Raw genomic sequence first — 15,956 nt, 5'->3', positions numbered from 1 at the left:
CCTTTCGACAGAGGGCATGCTTCATCTGAACAAAGAAATCTTGCACCTTGTGTGTACTTGGTTACAGTTGTCATTGCAATCACAATACCTTGCATCATATAAAATCTTTGAGATGCATAATCAAGTGGAAATTCACAAAGATCAAGACTATAACTTCTCAGAGGAGGTAAATGTGTTAACTTCAGCACTATATTAATCTAATAAGAATGGAAAAAATGGTATTAATAAAATTGCAGATCTAATTGCACTTGCATTACATTATATAAGTATATAAGTACAATATATAAGTATTGTATTAAGTACAATATATAAGTATATTTGTGGAGTAAATCAAATAAATGATTTGTTAGTGTTATTAGGAAACAAAATGTAAGCATAAGAAAAAAGATTTAAATATAAAATTAAAGATGCAAAACCCTTAAATCTTACATTTTAATTGGAAATATCATTATGAACTCATTATTTTTATTTAAAACCACACATTTCCTGACTATATCCATTGAAAATACCTGTAAAAGAATGACAACCCAATAGTAATGAACACTTCTAGTGCCCAGATTGTGATCTCTTAAATACAATTTCTCACCAAAAGGAACCTAAACTGCTTAAGAGAAATGGCTGACTCCAGGCCTGGGGTGGAAAATATACCAGATGGACCTGCTGTATCTCCTTGTGCCAGAAACCAAGGGAATTACAAAAAACTAAAACATGGGATCTGTCAAAAGGACATAAAAGCCAGCTTTAAGGGACTCCCAGTGACCAAAGGTAGGATAAAATAAACATCAAAAGGAATGATAAAGATTCATTGAAATATATCAGATATATTTTAAATATATTAAATACATCAGATATATTAATATATCAGATGTCAGATATTTTAAATTCATGAATTTTTCATAATAAAAAAATAAAAAACAAAACCCAAAAAATTACTGGTCATCATTAGAGGCTCACAAAATAATGATTTCAACTCATTATTCTCTGAAAATTTATAAATGGAAAGAATCAACCATTTATTCTGCCTTTCTGGTACAAAGTATATTTCAGGGTAACCAAATAGTCGATGAGAGAAAACTTCTGTTATAGAATAATTTCAGTTAATAAGTTCAGAAAGGTTGCTAAAATTACAAAAAAAATCACAGTTTTGCAACTTCAATAAAATAATGGATTCTAAGCAATGGTCATCAGTGGCTGCAAAAACTATTAGGTGGAAGTTGATGGGAGACTGTATATTGAAGAGATCAGACTGACATCACCCAAACCTACTAATCAAATGTGGGATTACTAAAAGTGGACAACAGAGAGTGTATTTCTCCTAATGTAACACAATATGAAATACATGACACTAAATATGATGTATTCTTGTCAAAATGAGTTGAATCTGAATTTAAGCAAGTTTTAAGAGCAAATTCCCTTTTTCCAGAAAAATGGGGTATGGGGGAGTAAGTTAAATGACACAAGAACATGGGGCACCTGGGTGGCTCGGTCAGTTGAGCGTTCGACTTTCGCTAAGGTCATGATCTCATGGTTTGTGAGTTTGAGCCCTGCATCAGGCTCTGTACTGACAGCTCAGAGCCTGGAGCCTACTTCGGATTCTGTGTGTGCGCCTCTTTCTCTGCCTCTCCCCCACTCATGCTCTGTCTCTGTCTCTCAAAAATAAACATTAAAAAAATTTTTTTTAAATCCCACAAAACATAATCAGACAAATCCAGATTATGAGACATTGTACAGGACAATTATCTAGGTTTTTCAAAATTCCAATGGTATAAAAAGGAAGGGGGAGGAAATTGCTCTAGATTAAACAGGATTTAATAAGATATAAAAACCAATTACAATGTGTAGACCTTGTTTTGATCCTGATTTGAACAAATAAATTGTGAAACACTCTTGAGAGCCCAATTGGGTAAATTTAAATATAGACTGGATATTAGATGATACCAAAAAATTATTGTTATTTTGTAAAGGGTCATAGTGGCATTGCGGTTATATAAGAAAAATGTCCACAATTTTTAGAGGTTGATAGTAAAGTATGTAGGTGGGACATAAGGATGTCTGGGATTTGCTTTAAAATATTTTGGGGAAAAGATGATGCAGGTATGGCAAAATATTACAAACTATTAGATCTGAATGACAGATAATATGGAGGTTCACAGTATTATTCTCTTTATTTTAGGGTATGTTTGAAATGTTTTATTATAAAAATATTTAATGTTATAAATGATAATACAGGAAATAAAGATGTGTATTTAAGATGGTCTATTGAATCTGAAAGAAATGTAGTACTTTTTAAAATAAACAAAATATTGTTTATTATTTAAAAATAATAAATAAAATATGAATAAACAAAATTGAATATAAAATATTTATTTATAAGTAACATTCAAACTACTTTACCTTGGTTTTCTTTGTTAAATTCAACGAAAACTTACTTGAGTTTCAGTCTGTAATTGTCCAATTAGTGAAAGAGTCTTAACAGCAATAAAACAGACCTGTAATTTCAAACAAACAAAGTTACCAAAAATGCCATGTGGCATAAAATTATTTCTTTCTTTAACTTACAGATTGAAAAACGTGAGCAGCTTTTAGTGGCTGGTGTAAAATGTAATTTCCAAGTTCAGCATCCAATTCAACAATATCAGAGGGATTTATTAAAATACTGAATCGATAGACCGCATAACTTTGTTTTGAATCTGTAAAAATACAAACATAAAAATGAGGATAGCTGCACATAGGAATTTTAAAGTTTCTAAAATATACAGTCACCTTTACTGAACATACCATTGTAGAACTTGCAATCATCTATAAACTTTTGGAGGCCTCCACTTCTGTCAAGATAGATAAGGGCGGCCTCTTTCATTTTTAGATTTGACATTTTCTCCTACTGAGTCTTCTCTATTACAAATTGATTAAACAACTGCTGGTAAAGAGTACCGATGGTGAAACACATAGAAAAGATGAGAATACCTAGAGATAAAATAAATTAGAATTTACACCTCACGATCTCTAATAAAATCTTACACGCTGTTATACTTAAAATTGAGAGTGAAATGAAATAAGGTAAAATTCCCAACTTAAAATTCCTATGCAAAAGAAAACAAAGTTTTGCTCTCAATAATATTTTTTATCAACAGTAGTTTATGAGATTCTCTACAAGATTTCAAACTTAAGAACAGGAACCTCAACTGTCTCTTTACAGAGTAAGTGCTCCCAAAATATGGTTGTTGAACTAAATATTAGATGATGATGTCCCCTTGCAGGGGGTGTTTAAAAAATGAAAGTGGTAAAAATTGTTACAAAAATTCAACCTAAGTAAAGTGTAGTTAAACTAGAAAATCTGAAAACTTAGTCCTAGATCTAGCATTTCCTAGTTGCTATGCGGCAATCACCTGGGCTATCTTGGCTCAGTATCTTCATATGCAGGAAATGAAAGGGTTGTACTAGATGATAAGGCCTCTTCTGGCTTTAAATCTTTTATCAGTAACCAACATAAAATATTAAACCTTGGTAATGAGAATGGAATTTGTAAAATTCATTTAAAGATAGCAATCAGCAATTGGAACAGTATATATCTATAATTGTATTAGGTACTAGGGATAAAATGATTCAGGATTGGATCATGCCATCAAGGAGTTGCCAATTTGGAGAAGTCAGATGACCATCACATCTGTTCATCATCAAATATTTATTGGGCATTTAGTATTTATTAGATACTAGACTGTCATAGGCACTGGAGCTACAAAGATGAGTAAAATATGATTCCTATTGTTCAGAAAGTACAGAAAGGGATGATGGACATGTAAAAAACTTACTATAAACTTGCTATAAAAGAAATATTAATGTACTAAGGAGTACAAAAGAAACATGATGTATTAAATAGTTCCTAAAACAGCATCGTCCTTGTGTAGGGGTCATAATGTTTTCTATTGGTATAGGACATTTTGATTTAATACAGTGGGTCATAGGGAAAAAGCAATGAATTCTACTTTAAAGGTGGCATTTGATAAAGATTTAATTGGAGGAGAGGTGAAGACAGGAGGACTTTTCCAAAGACAGGGGTAACCAATAGATCTACACTACTGAATCCATACCCCTACTACTTGGAACTCAGGCCACTTACCAAAGTAAAGTAATTGAGACTGTCCTTTTGCTATTATATAGGGGGAAAAGTTCAGAGTTTCTCAGTGGTCATAAATACAATGATCTTAAAGTATATGTTGTGTTCAGAACATTTCATCTGTGCTTCATCCGAACATAAGGTTTCTGGGGCTGAATGAAGAGAGTCCATTGATAATGAAACGATTGGGTGAGTCTCAATCAGATTATAACTGTTTGAAGTCCATTTTGATTACACAGGCAAAAAAAAAAAAATCCATCAAAGTTTTTAACAGGGAAAAATATGGTCAGATTTTTGTGTTGGTAATCAATGCCTACTGCTATTGTGGAATATGGGTTGGATAGAGGAAGAGATGATAATCAGTTTCTAGCTACTGATATAGTTCTAAGAGATGTACGGCCCAATCTAGGGCATTAGGAATGAAATGAACTGGAGCAGATGTATTCTAGACTTTTAAAGATTTCATGGCGACCAGCCTGTGAGTTTTCAAAATGGGTGTGGCTGATGCTGCTCTAACGGAAATATGGGACCCCGAAAAAGAGTAGGAAAATGATAATGCAAAGTTCATTTGAGATGTTCTAATTCTGATGGCTTCTTAGGCCACCCAGATATATATAAGCACTAGGACCACGTAAATCAGGGCCTGGACTTTAGCAGCTTAGGGGAAAAAAAAAAAAAGAAAAAAAGCTAGAGACAAAGCTCTGGGTATCACCTGTGTAAAGCAGAAGTCCTGGGAGTGGATGCACTTTTTGGAAAGGAAAAGTAGAGACACGACATGGAAGCCAGTGAAAAAGCATTAAATAAACGAACGGGGATAAAATTCTACAAATGTTCTCATACTCCAAAGAACTCAAGGGTTAGTTCACTTAGAATAGGCAAAGGAGGTCAGGTCTTCTCCCCCTGCCACGTCAGCAGAAAAACACCTCACAAAGCAGATAAAAGCGAATCTGGCCTCACAGTCTGGGATCCACGACCTCTCTCACCCACATCAGCAGCCGAACCCTCTCCTCACGCACCGAGCTGAACCAGGCGAGCGCCACCTGAGGACGAACACACAAAGTGATCCTCGCGCGCATGCGCTCACCTCTGTGATATTAGTTGCGCGAGGGCTGCTGGGACCGCCCCCCTCCCCCCCCCCGCCCCCCCCCGCAGCCCCCGCAACGCTTAGCCAGGGTGATTACCGGGTCATCCTCCACCTCCTTTAATTAAATCATCATGCATCCCTCGCTGCAAGGCAAAAAAGAGGGAGAAAGATAACAAACTTTTGCTAGTTCTTGTTTTAACAACAACCAAAGTTTTGAACACAACCAAGGGTGTCCATGGTTGTTTGTTTGTTTACTGAGAACTCTCCTGCTGGGAATGCAAAATGGTGTAATCAATTTGGAAAACATTCTGGGACTACCTCAAAGGCGGGATTACTATATGATCAAACAAGTCCCTGCCACGTATAATGAGGGGGTTTAAAACATATGTTCACATGAAGACTAACACATAAAATGTTCATGGTATTACTCATAATAGCCCAAAAGTGGAAACAAGTGATAAATAGATAAATAAAATGTGGTATATCCCTATAATGGGATGTTATTTGACCTTTAAAAGGAATGGTGTACTAATACATGCTGCAACATGGATGAAAGCTTTGAAAACACTATGCAAAGCAAAGCAAGCCAGAAATAAAAGGTCAAGTATTGTATGATTCCGTTTGTATGAAATGTCTAGAATAGGCAAATCTGTACAGAAAGTACATTAGTGTTTGCTTAGACTTGAGGGGAAATGGAGACTGACTGCTAATGGGTATAGGATTTCTATTTATATAAACAGGTTTTTAAATGTTTATTTATTTATTATGAGAGAGAAAGTGTATTGCCTGCTGGCATAAGCGCCCTCAAGTGGGGGAGGGGCAGAGGGAGAAAGAATCGCAAGCCAACTCTGTGCTGTCAGCACACAGCCCAATCAGGGCTCGAAATCACTAACTGTGAGATCATGACCCGAGCTGAAATCAAGAGTTGGACGCTTAACTGACTGAGCCACCCAGGTGCCCCAGATTTTTTTTTTAATTGTGGTAAAATATACACAACATAAAATAAAATGAAACTCTATACCCATAAAATAGTAACTCCCTTTACCCACCCCACCACACCTACCACCTTCTATCAGATCTTGACAACCACCATTCTACCTTCTGTGTCCATGAATTTGACTACTCTAGTAGGAGCCTCATATAAGTGAGGTCCTTAACTTTTTGTGACTGGCTTATTTCACTTAGCAAAATGTCTTCAAGGTTCATCTATGTTGTAGCATTTCCTAACTTTTCAAGATGGAATAATATTCCATTGTATGTATATATGGCATTTGGTTTATCCAACCATTTAAGATTTCTTTTTGAGGTGATGACAATGTTCTAAAATTGATTGTAGTGTTAGTTGCATGACTCAAAAACCTAAAAGCCAGTGAATTGTACACTTTAAATTGGTGAATTGTATGGTATTGGAACTAATCTCAATAAAGCTGTTACCAAACAAACTTAAAACTTGTGCTGACTCCTTCCCCATTAGTATTACTATGATAGGAAACAAATACAAAATATAAAAGGATAAAATAGGCAGAAAGAGAAAGGATTAGGACCTGAGGTCTCTGGGTGGGGAAAGACCTGTTTTGGAACAATGCTGGGAGTGTTTGACCACAGCAAAACCACTCCTCCTCCCCCAGGCAAGAAGGTTCATCTTAAGAATGTAACAGACACCACCTACTCCTCCTCAGGTTCCCTCAGGAATTTGACAAAAGACAGGACTAAAAATAAGTAGACCATAAAACCTATGACCCACAAGGAACAGTTTGGCCATACACCACCCCTCATACAATGGAAATGAGCCAATCAGAAATGGACAACCCAGCACCTAGAGTTATACAGCCAATAAGGGTAGAAGGCAACAAGGAACAAGGGGGAAGGGAAGAGGAACAGGAGGGCTGACCACAACCTTATAAAACAACGACCCTTGCCTATAGGCCTTGGGCATTCATTTTTGAATGTCCCCTCTCTGTAAAGAGAGCTTTCCTACTATTCTTACTTTCTAATCTTATACTTGAATAAACTTTTGCCTGCTTCTCATTTTGTGTCCACTTCTTCATTCTTTGAATCGGCGAGACAACGAATTCTGGGTATTGAGGAATAAAATCCTGCAACATTACTTGGTACAGTTACCTGTCCTCATGTATTCCATGGTTTGAAGAGGACCTAGGTGGTGGAATAAAAGTAATTGAAGCCATTCTTTTCAATATTTACTAGGGTTGATAAAACACCTCAGTTTGTTTTTCTGGGGGAATATAATCTTTGTTAGTGTTGAGGTGATAAAAATGCTTTGCTGGAGCCTAAATCAACTTGTAACAGCAAATGATGTTAAAACTTTTGTACAACAATTCTGTGGTTATGGATACTATTTTAGATGGAAAGTTCTGGTGATGGCGTTATATTTTAAGATAGAATCAATTCACAAAAAGGTACTCATATATATATTAAGGTCTTGGTTAATCAGTTAACCAAAACAATTCATTTCCATAACAAAGTAATAATGGAGTTTTATATCAACCAAGCCCAGGAAAACCTAATAGGTTTTTACATATTTAATACAATATTTAAAATATATTAAACATAAGAATAGCATTTAAAATCTTAAGTATTCAGTGCATTACTGCACGTTGCAAACTCTCTGAAAATGATGATATCAAAAGTCAAAATTTCATTGCTTCTTTTTGATTTTTTTAACGTTTATTCATTTTTGAGAAAGAGAGAGACAGAATATGAGTGGGGGAGGGTCAGAGAGAGAGGGAGACAGAGAATCCCAAGCAGGCTCTAGTTTCTGAGCTGTCAGCACAGAGCCTGACACGGGGATCAAACTCACAGACCCAGAAATCATGACTGAGCCAAAGTAGGACACTCAACCAACTGATTCACCCAGGTGCCCCAAAATTTCATTGCTTCTCATTGTTACATTGCTGTAAATACTTACACTTTATTATTATAGAATATAACTGAACATCACAAATTATTTATTTATTTATTTATTTATTTATTTATTTATTTATTTATTTTTAGAGAGAGAGAGAACATGTGAGTGGGGATGAGGGGCACAGGGAGAGAGAGACTGAGAATCCCAAGCAGGCTCTGTGCTGAGCACTGAGCCTAATATGGGGCTCAATTCCATGACACTGGATCACAACCTAAGCAGAAATCAAGGGACACTCAACTGATTGAGCTACCCAGGCATCCCTCTTTCCTTTTCTTAGTTAGCCTGATTAGAGGCTTATCAACTTTATTGGTTTTTTTCACAGAATCAGCTTCTGGTTTTATTGATTTTCTCTGTTGATTTCCTGTTTTCAATTTCATTGATTTCTGCTGTCATTTTTATTATTTCTTTTCTTCTGCTTACGTGCTTCTTTCCATTGTTTCCTCAGGTAGAAACTTAGATTATTGATTTTGGATCTTTCTTCTTTTCTAATATATGTATCCAATGCTATAAATTTTCCTTTTAGCACTGTCTTCATTATATCCCACACATTTCAGTAAGTTGTGTTTTCATTTTCATTTAGTTCAAAATATTTTAAAGTTTCTCTTGAAATTTCTTCTTTGATTCATGTGTTATTTATAAGTGTGTTGTTTAATCTCCATCTATTTTGGTTATGTTATTAATTTTTAGTTTACTTGTGGTTTTAGAGCAGACATTGTATGATTTCTATACTTATAAATTTGGCAAGGTGTGTTTTATGGCCCGGAATTTGGTCTATATGGGCGAATGCTTCATGTGAGCTGGAGAAGAATGTATTCTACTGTTGTTGGATGAAATAGTCTATAGATGTCAATTGCATCCAGTGGATTGATGGTGTTTTTGAGTTCAACTATGTTCTCACTGATTTCCTGCCTGCTGGATCTGTCCATTTCTGAGAAAGGGGTGTTGAAGTCTCCAACTATGATAGTGGATTCATCTGTCTCTCCTTGCAGTTCTGTCAGTTTTTGCCTAATGTAATGTGACACTCTTTTGTTAGGAACATTTACATTAAAGACTGTTATGTCATACTGGAGAATTGACTCCTTTATCATTATGTAATTCCCTTCTTTATCCCTGATAAATGTCTTTACTTTGAAATCTGCTGTGTCTGAAGTTAATATATAGTTACTCCTGCTTTCTTTTGGTTAGTGTTAGCATGGTGTAGTTTTCTCCATCCATTTACTTTTTTTTTTTTTTAATTTTTTTTTTTTAATGTTTTTTATTTATTTTTGGGACAGACAGAGACAGAGCATGAACGGGGGAGGGTCCATCCATTTACTTTTAATTGGTTGTATGTGTCTTTATATTTAAAGTAAACTCCTTATAGACAACATATAGTTGAATCTAGTTTGTTTTTTTTAATCTACTCTGACAATCTGTGCATTTAGGCCATTTATGTTTAAAGTGATTATTGATATATTGGATTAATACTTAACCATATTTGTTACTATTTTCTATTTGTTGCCTTTTCCTTGTTCTTATTTTTGTTTTCTATTCTTTTTCTGCCTTTTGTGATTTTAACTGATTCCATTTTTTTTAGCATACCAGCTATACTTCTTTTTTCCCCTCTTTTTATACTGATTGCCCTAGAGTTTGCAATACTCATTTACAACTAATCCAAATTCATGTTTAAATAACACTGTACTGCTTCACAGTACAGTGAAGTACCTCAGTATGAGTATCTTATAATAACAAAATAATCTGACTTCTTCCCTTCTGTCTCTTGTATCATTGACGTCATTCATTTTACTTATCTAAAGGCATAAATAAGCATATGTATATTATACATATGCATATTATCAAATACATTGTTGCTACTATTTTGAACAAACTGTTATCTGTTAGATCAATTAAGAATAAGAATAAGGCACCTGGGTGGTTCACTTGGTTGAGCTTCTGATTTCACTCAGTCATGATCTCGCAGTGCATGGGTTGGGGTCTGAGTGGGGCTATGTGCTGACAGCTTGAAGCCTGGAGCCTGCTTTGGATTCTGTGTCTCTCTCTCTTTCTCTGCCACTCCCCTGCTTGTGCTCTGTGTCACTCTCTCTCTCAAAAATAAACATTAAAAAAAAAAAAGAATAAAAATAAGTTTTATTTCACATTCTTTTATTCTTTCTGTGAAGCTATTCTTTTTTTTTTTTTTTTAATGTTTTATTTATCTTTGAGAGGGTGCAGGTGGGGAGGGGCACAGAGCGAGGGACAGAGGACTGGAACCAGGCTCTTCCTGCTGGCAGCAGTGATCCCAGTGTGGGGCTTAAACTCAAGAACCATGAGCTCATGACCTGAACTGGAATCAGATGCTCAACTGGTTGAGTCACCCAGGTGCCCCAATGCTATTTCTTTCTTTATGTAAATCTGAATTTCTAACCTATGTTACTCTCTTTTGCTCTAAAGAACTTCTTTCAACATTACTTGCAAAGCAGGTCTATGGGAAAAAAATTACCTCAATTTTTGTCTAAGAAAGTCTTCATTTCTACTTCACTTTTGAAGGATAATTTGATAGGGTACAGAATTCCAGGCTGGTAGGGTTGTTTCTTTTTTTTCTCAGCACTTTTTTTAACTTTAAAAAAAAATTTTTTAATGTTTTTTTTTCAATCAAAACCCAGATGTTTATTCTCTGTCTCTTCTGTGTTTTTTTTTTTTATTTTATAAGTATATCTTTTTAAACTTACATCCAAATTAGGTAGCATATAGTTCAACAATGATTTCAGGAGAAGATTCCTTATGCCCCTTATCCATTTAGCCCATACCCCTTCCCACAACCCCTCCATAACCCCCTGTTTGTTCTACATATTTAAGAGTCTCTTGTTTTATTCCTCTTCCTGTTTTTATATTATTTTTGTTTTCCTTCCCTTATGTTCACCTGTTTTGTCTCTTAAAGTCCTCACATGGGTGAAGTCACATGATTTTTGTCTTTCTCTGACTAATTTCACTTAGCATAATACCCTCCAGTTCCCTCCATGTAGTTGCAAATGGCAAGATTTCATTCTTTTTGATTGCCAAGTAATACTCCTTTGTGTGTGTGTGTGTGTGTGTGTGTGTGTGTGTGTGTATACCACATCTTCTTTATCCATTCATCCATCAATGGACATTTGAGCTCTTTCCATACTTTGGCTATTGTTGATAGCACTGCTATAAACATTGGGGTGCAAATGTCCCTTTGAAACAGTACATCTGTATCCCTTGACTAAATACCTAGTACTGCAATTTCTGGGTCATAGGGTAGTTCTAGTTTTAATTTCCTGAGGAACCTCCATACGGTTTTCCAGAGGGGTTGCACCAGTTTGCATTCCTACCAGCAATACAGAAGAGATCCTCTTTCTCCACATCCTAGCCTACATCTGTTGTTGCCTGAGTTGTTAATGTTAGCCATTCTGACAGGTGTCAGGTGGTATCTCATTGTGGTTTGATTTGTATTTCCCTGAGGATGAGTGATGTTGAACATTTTTTCATGTGTCAGTTGGCCATCTGGATGTCTTCTTTGGAGAAGTGTCTATGTCTTTTACCCATTTCTTCACTGGATTATTTGTTTTTTGGGTGTTGAGTTTGAGAAGTTCTTTATAGATTTTGTATACTAACCCTTTATCTGATATGTCGCTTGCAAATATCTTCTCCCATTCTGTCGGTTGCCTTTTAGTTTTGCTGATTGTTTCCTTTGCTATGCAGAAGCTTTTTATTTTGATGAGGTCCCAATAGTTCATTTTTTCTCTTGTTTCCCTTGCCTCTGGAGACGTGTTGAGTTAGAAGTTGCTGTGGCCAAGATCAAAGAGGTTTTTGCCTGCTTTCTCCTCAAAGATTTTGATGGCTTCCTGTCTTATCTTACATTTATGTCTTTCATCCATTTTGAGGTTTTTTTTGTGTGTATGGTGTAAGAAAGTGGTCCAGGTTCATTTTTCTGCATGTCGCTGTCCAATTTTCCCAGCACCACTTGCTGAAGAGATGAAGAGACTGTCTTTATTCCATTGGCCATTCTTTTCTGCTTTGTCAAAGATTAGTTGGCCACACGTTTGTGGGTCCATTTCTTATTTATTTATTTATTTATTTATTTATTTATTTATTTATTTATTTATTCAATATATGAAATTTATTGTCAAATTGGTTTCCATACAACACCCAGTGCTCATCCCAAAAGGTGCCCTCCTCAATACCCATCACCCACCCTCCCCTCCCTCCCACCCCCATCAACCCTCAGTTTGTTCTCAGTTTTTAAGAGTCTCTTATGCTTTGGCTCTCTCCCACTCTAACCTCTTTTTTTTTTTTTTTTTTCCTTCCCCTCCTCCATGGGTTTCTGTTAAGTTTCTCAGGATTGTGGTCCATTTCTGAGTTCTCTACTCTGTTCCATTGATCTGAGTGTCTGTTCTTGTGCCAATACCATACTGTCTTAATGATTACAGCTTTGTAATACAGCTTGAAGTCCAGGATTGTGATGCCTCCTGCTTTGGTTTTCTTTTTCAAGATTGCTTTGGCTATTCGGGGTCTTTTCTGATTCCATACAAATTTTAGGATTATTTGTTCTAGCTCTGTGAAGAAGGCTGCTGTTATTTTGATAGGGATTGCATTGAATATGTAGATTGCCTTGGGTAGTATCAACATTTTAACAATATTTGTTCTTCCTATCCAGGAGCATGGAATCTTTTTCCATTTTTTTGTGTCTTCTTCAATTTCTTTCATAAGCTTTCTATAGTTTTCAGTGTATAGATTTTTCACCTCTTTGGTTAGATTTATTCCTAGGTATTTTATGTGGAATTGTAAATGAGATTGATTCCTTGATTTCTCTTTCTGTTGCTTCATTGTTGGTGAATAAGAATGCAACAGATTTCTGTGCATTGACTTTATATCCTGCAACTTTGCTGAATTCATGAATCAGTTCTAGCAGTTTTTTGGTGGAATCTTTTGGGTTTTCCATGTAGAATATCATGTCATCTGTGAAGAGTGAAAGTTTGACCTCCTCCTGGCCAATTTGGATGCTTTTATTTCTTTGTGTTGTCTGATTGCAGGGGCTAAGACTTCCAATACTGTTGAGTAGCAGTGGCGAGAGTGGACATCCCTGTCTTGTTCCTGACCTTAGGGGGAGAGCTCTCAGTTTTTCCCCATTGAGGATGATATTGGCGCTGGGTCGTTCATATATGGCTTTTATGATCTCAAGGTATGCTCCTTCTATCCCTACTTTCTTGAGGGTTTTTATCAAGAAAGGATGCTGTATTTTGTCAAATGCTTTCTCTGCATTTATTGAGAGGATTATATGGTTCTTGTCCTTTCTTTTATTGATGTGATGAATCACATTAATTGTTTTGCAGATATTGAACCAGCCCTGCATCCCAGGTATAAATCCCACTTGGTCGTGGTGAATAATTTTTATAATGTATTGTTGGATCCGGTTGGCTAATATCTTGTTGAGGATTTTTGCATCCATGTTCATCAGGGAAATTGGTCTATAATCCTCCTTTTTAGTGGGGTCTCTGTCTGATTTTTGAATCAAGGTAATGCTGGCTTCATAGAAAGAGTCTAGAACTTTTCCTTCCATTTCTCTTTTTTAGAACAGCTTCAAGAGAATAGGTGTTAACTCTTCCTTGAATGTTTGGTAGAATTCCCCTGGAAAGCCATCTGGCCCTGGACTCTTGTTTTCTGGCAGATTTTTGGTTACTAATTCGATTTCTTTACTGGTTATGGGTCCATTCAAATCTATTTCTGCCTGTTTCAGTTTTGGTAGTGTATATGTCTCTAGGAATTTGTCCATTTCTTCCAGATTGCCCATTTTATTGGCATATAATTGTTCATAATATTGTCTTATTATTGTTTTTATTTCTTCTGTTGGTTGTGATCTCTCCTCTTTCACTCTTGATTTTATGTATTTGGGTCCTTTCCTTTTTTTTTTTCATCAACTGGCTAGTGTTTTATCAATTTTGTTAATTATTTCAAAGAACCAGCTTCTGGTTTCATTGATCTGTTTCGATAGCATTAATTTCTGCTCTCATCTTTATTATTTCCTGTCTTCTGCTACTTTGGGGTTTTATTTGCTGCTCTTTTTCTTGCTCTTTAAGGTGTAAGGTTAGGATGTATATCTGAGATCTTTCTTCTTTCTTTAGGAAGGCCTGAATTGCTATATACTTTCCTCTTATGACTACCTTTGCTGCGTCCCAGGGGTTTTGCGTTGTGGTGTTATCATTTTCATTGGCTTCCATATAATTTTTAATTTCCTCTTTAACTTCTTGGTTAGCCCATTTATTCTTTAGTAGGATGTTCTTTAGTCTCCAAGTATTTGTTACCTTTCCAAATTTTTTCTTGTGGTTGATTTCTAGTTTCATAGTGTTGTGGTCTGAAAATACGCACGGTATGATCTCGATCTTTTTGTACTTGCTGATGGCTGATTTGTGTCCCAGTATGTGGTCTATTCTGGAGAACGTTCCATGTTCACTGGAGAAGAATGTATATTCTGCTGCTTTAGGATGAAATGTTCTGAATATATCTGTTAAGTCCATCTGGTCCAGTGTGTCATTCAAAACCATTGTTTCCTTATTGATTTTTTGATTAGATGATCTGTCCATTGCTGTGAGTGGTGTGTTGAAGTCTCCTACTATTATGGTATTACTACCGATGAATTTCTTTATATTTGTGATTGATTTATATATTTGGGTACTTCCACTTTTGGCACATAAATGTTTACAATTGTTAGGTTTTCTTGGTGGATAAACCCCTTGATTATGATGTAATGCCTTTCTGCATCTCTTGATACAGTCTTTATTTTAAAGTCTAGATTGTCTGATATATATATGGCTACTCCGGTTTTCTTTTGTTGACCATTAGTATGATAGATGGTTCTCCATCCCCTTACTTTCAATCTGAAGGTGTCTTTAGGTCTAAAGTGGGTCTCTTGTAAACAGCACATAGATGGATCTTGTTTTCTTATCCATTCTGTTACCCTATGTCTTTTGATTGGAGCGTTGAGTCCATTGATGTTTAGAGTGAGTATTGAAAGATATGAATTTATTGCAAGTATGTTGCTTGTAGAGTTGGAGTTTCTGGTGGTGTTCTCTGGTCCTTTTTAGTCTTTGTTACTTTTGGTATTTATTTATTTATTTTTTCATCTTTTCACCTCTCAGAGAGTCCCCCTTAAAATTTCTTGCAGGGCTGGTTTAGTGGTCACAAACTCCCTTAATTTTTGTCTGGGATACTTTGTATCTCTCCATTTTGAATGACAGCCTTGCTGTATAAAGAATTCTTGGCTGCATATTTTCCTGATTCAGCACATTGAATATATCCTGCCACTCCTTTCTGGCCTGCCAAGTTTCTGTGGATAGGTCTGTTGCAAACCTGATCTCTCTTCCCTTGTAGGTTAAGAACTTTTCCCTTGCTGCTTTCATGATTCTCTCCTTGCCTGAGTATTTTGTGAATTTGACTATGATACACTTTGTTGATGGTCGGTTTTTGTTGAATCTAATGAGGATCCTCTGTGCTTCCTGGATTTTGATGTCTGTGTCTTTCCCCAGGTTAGGAAAGTTTTCCACTATGATTTGCTTACATATCCTTTCTACCCCTATTTCTCTCTCTTCCTCTTCTGGGACCCCTATGATTCTGAGGTTGTTCCTTTTTAATGAGTCACTGATTTCTCTAATTCTTAAATCGTGCTCTTTTGCCTTAATCTCCCTCTTTTTTTCCACTTCATTATTCTCCATAAGTTTGTCTTCTATATCACTGTTTCTCTGTTCTGCCTCATCCATCCTTGCTGCCACGGCATCCATTCAAGATTGCAGCTCAGTTAAAGCACTTTTTATTTTATTCTGACTAGCTTTTACTTC

General features: G+C 35.9%; 1 protein-coding gene across 2 annotated transcripts in view; it reads right to left on the bottom strand.

The window, feature by feature from the left end:
* The window catches only part of MCMDC2 (minichromosome maintenance domain containing 2), a 52,540-nt gene that overhangs the window by 34,766 nt on the left and 1,818 nt on the right, over nucleotides 1-15,956 (bottom strand). For both annotated transcript variants that reach the window (XM_058699728.1, XM_058699729.1), the window contains exons 2-5: nucleotides 2,779-2,964; nucleotides 2,560-2,690; nucleotides 2,430-2,489; nucleotides 2-197 (exon numbers count right to left, since the gene is read on the bottom strand). In XM_058699728.1, coding sequence (XP_058555711.1) covers nucleotides 2-197; nucleotides 2,430-2,489; nucleotides 2,560-2,690; nucleotides 2,779-2,872 — 481 coding nt within the window. In that variant the 5' untranslated portion in view covers nucleotides 2,873-2,964. The remainder of the gene's footprint in view (nucleotide 1; nucleotides 198-2,429; nucleotides 2,490-2,559; nucleotides 2,691-2,778; nucleotides 2,965-15,956) is intronic.

The sequence above is a fragment of the Neofelis nebulosa genome, chromosome 14, assembly GCF_028018385.1.
Source record: "Neofelis nebulosa isolate mNeoNeb1 chromosome 14, mNeoNeb1.pri, whole genome shotgun sequence".
Taxonomy (NCBI): domain Eukaryota; kingdom Metazoa; phylum Chordata; class Mammalia; order Carnivora; family Felidae; genus Neofelis; species Neofelis nebulosa.
The sequence above is the reverse complement of the archived record's forward strand: the minus strand, read 5'-3'. Positions and strand labels throughout refer to the sequence as shown.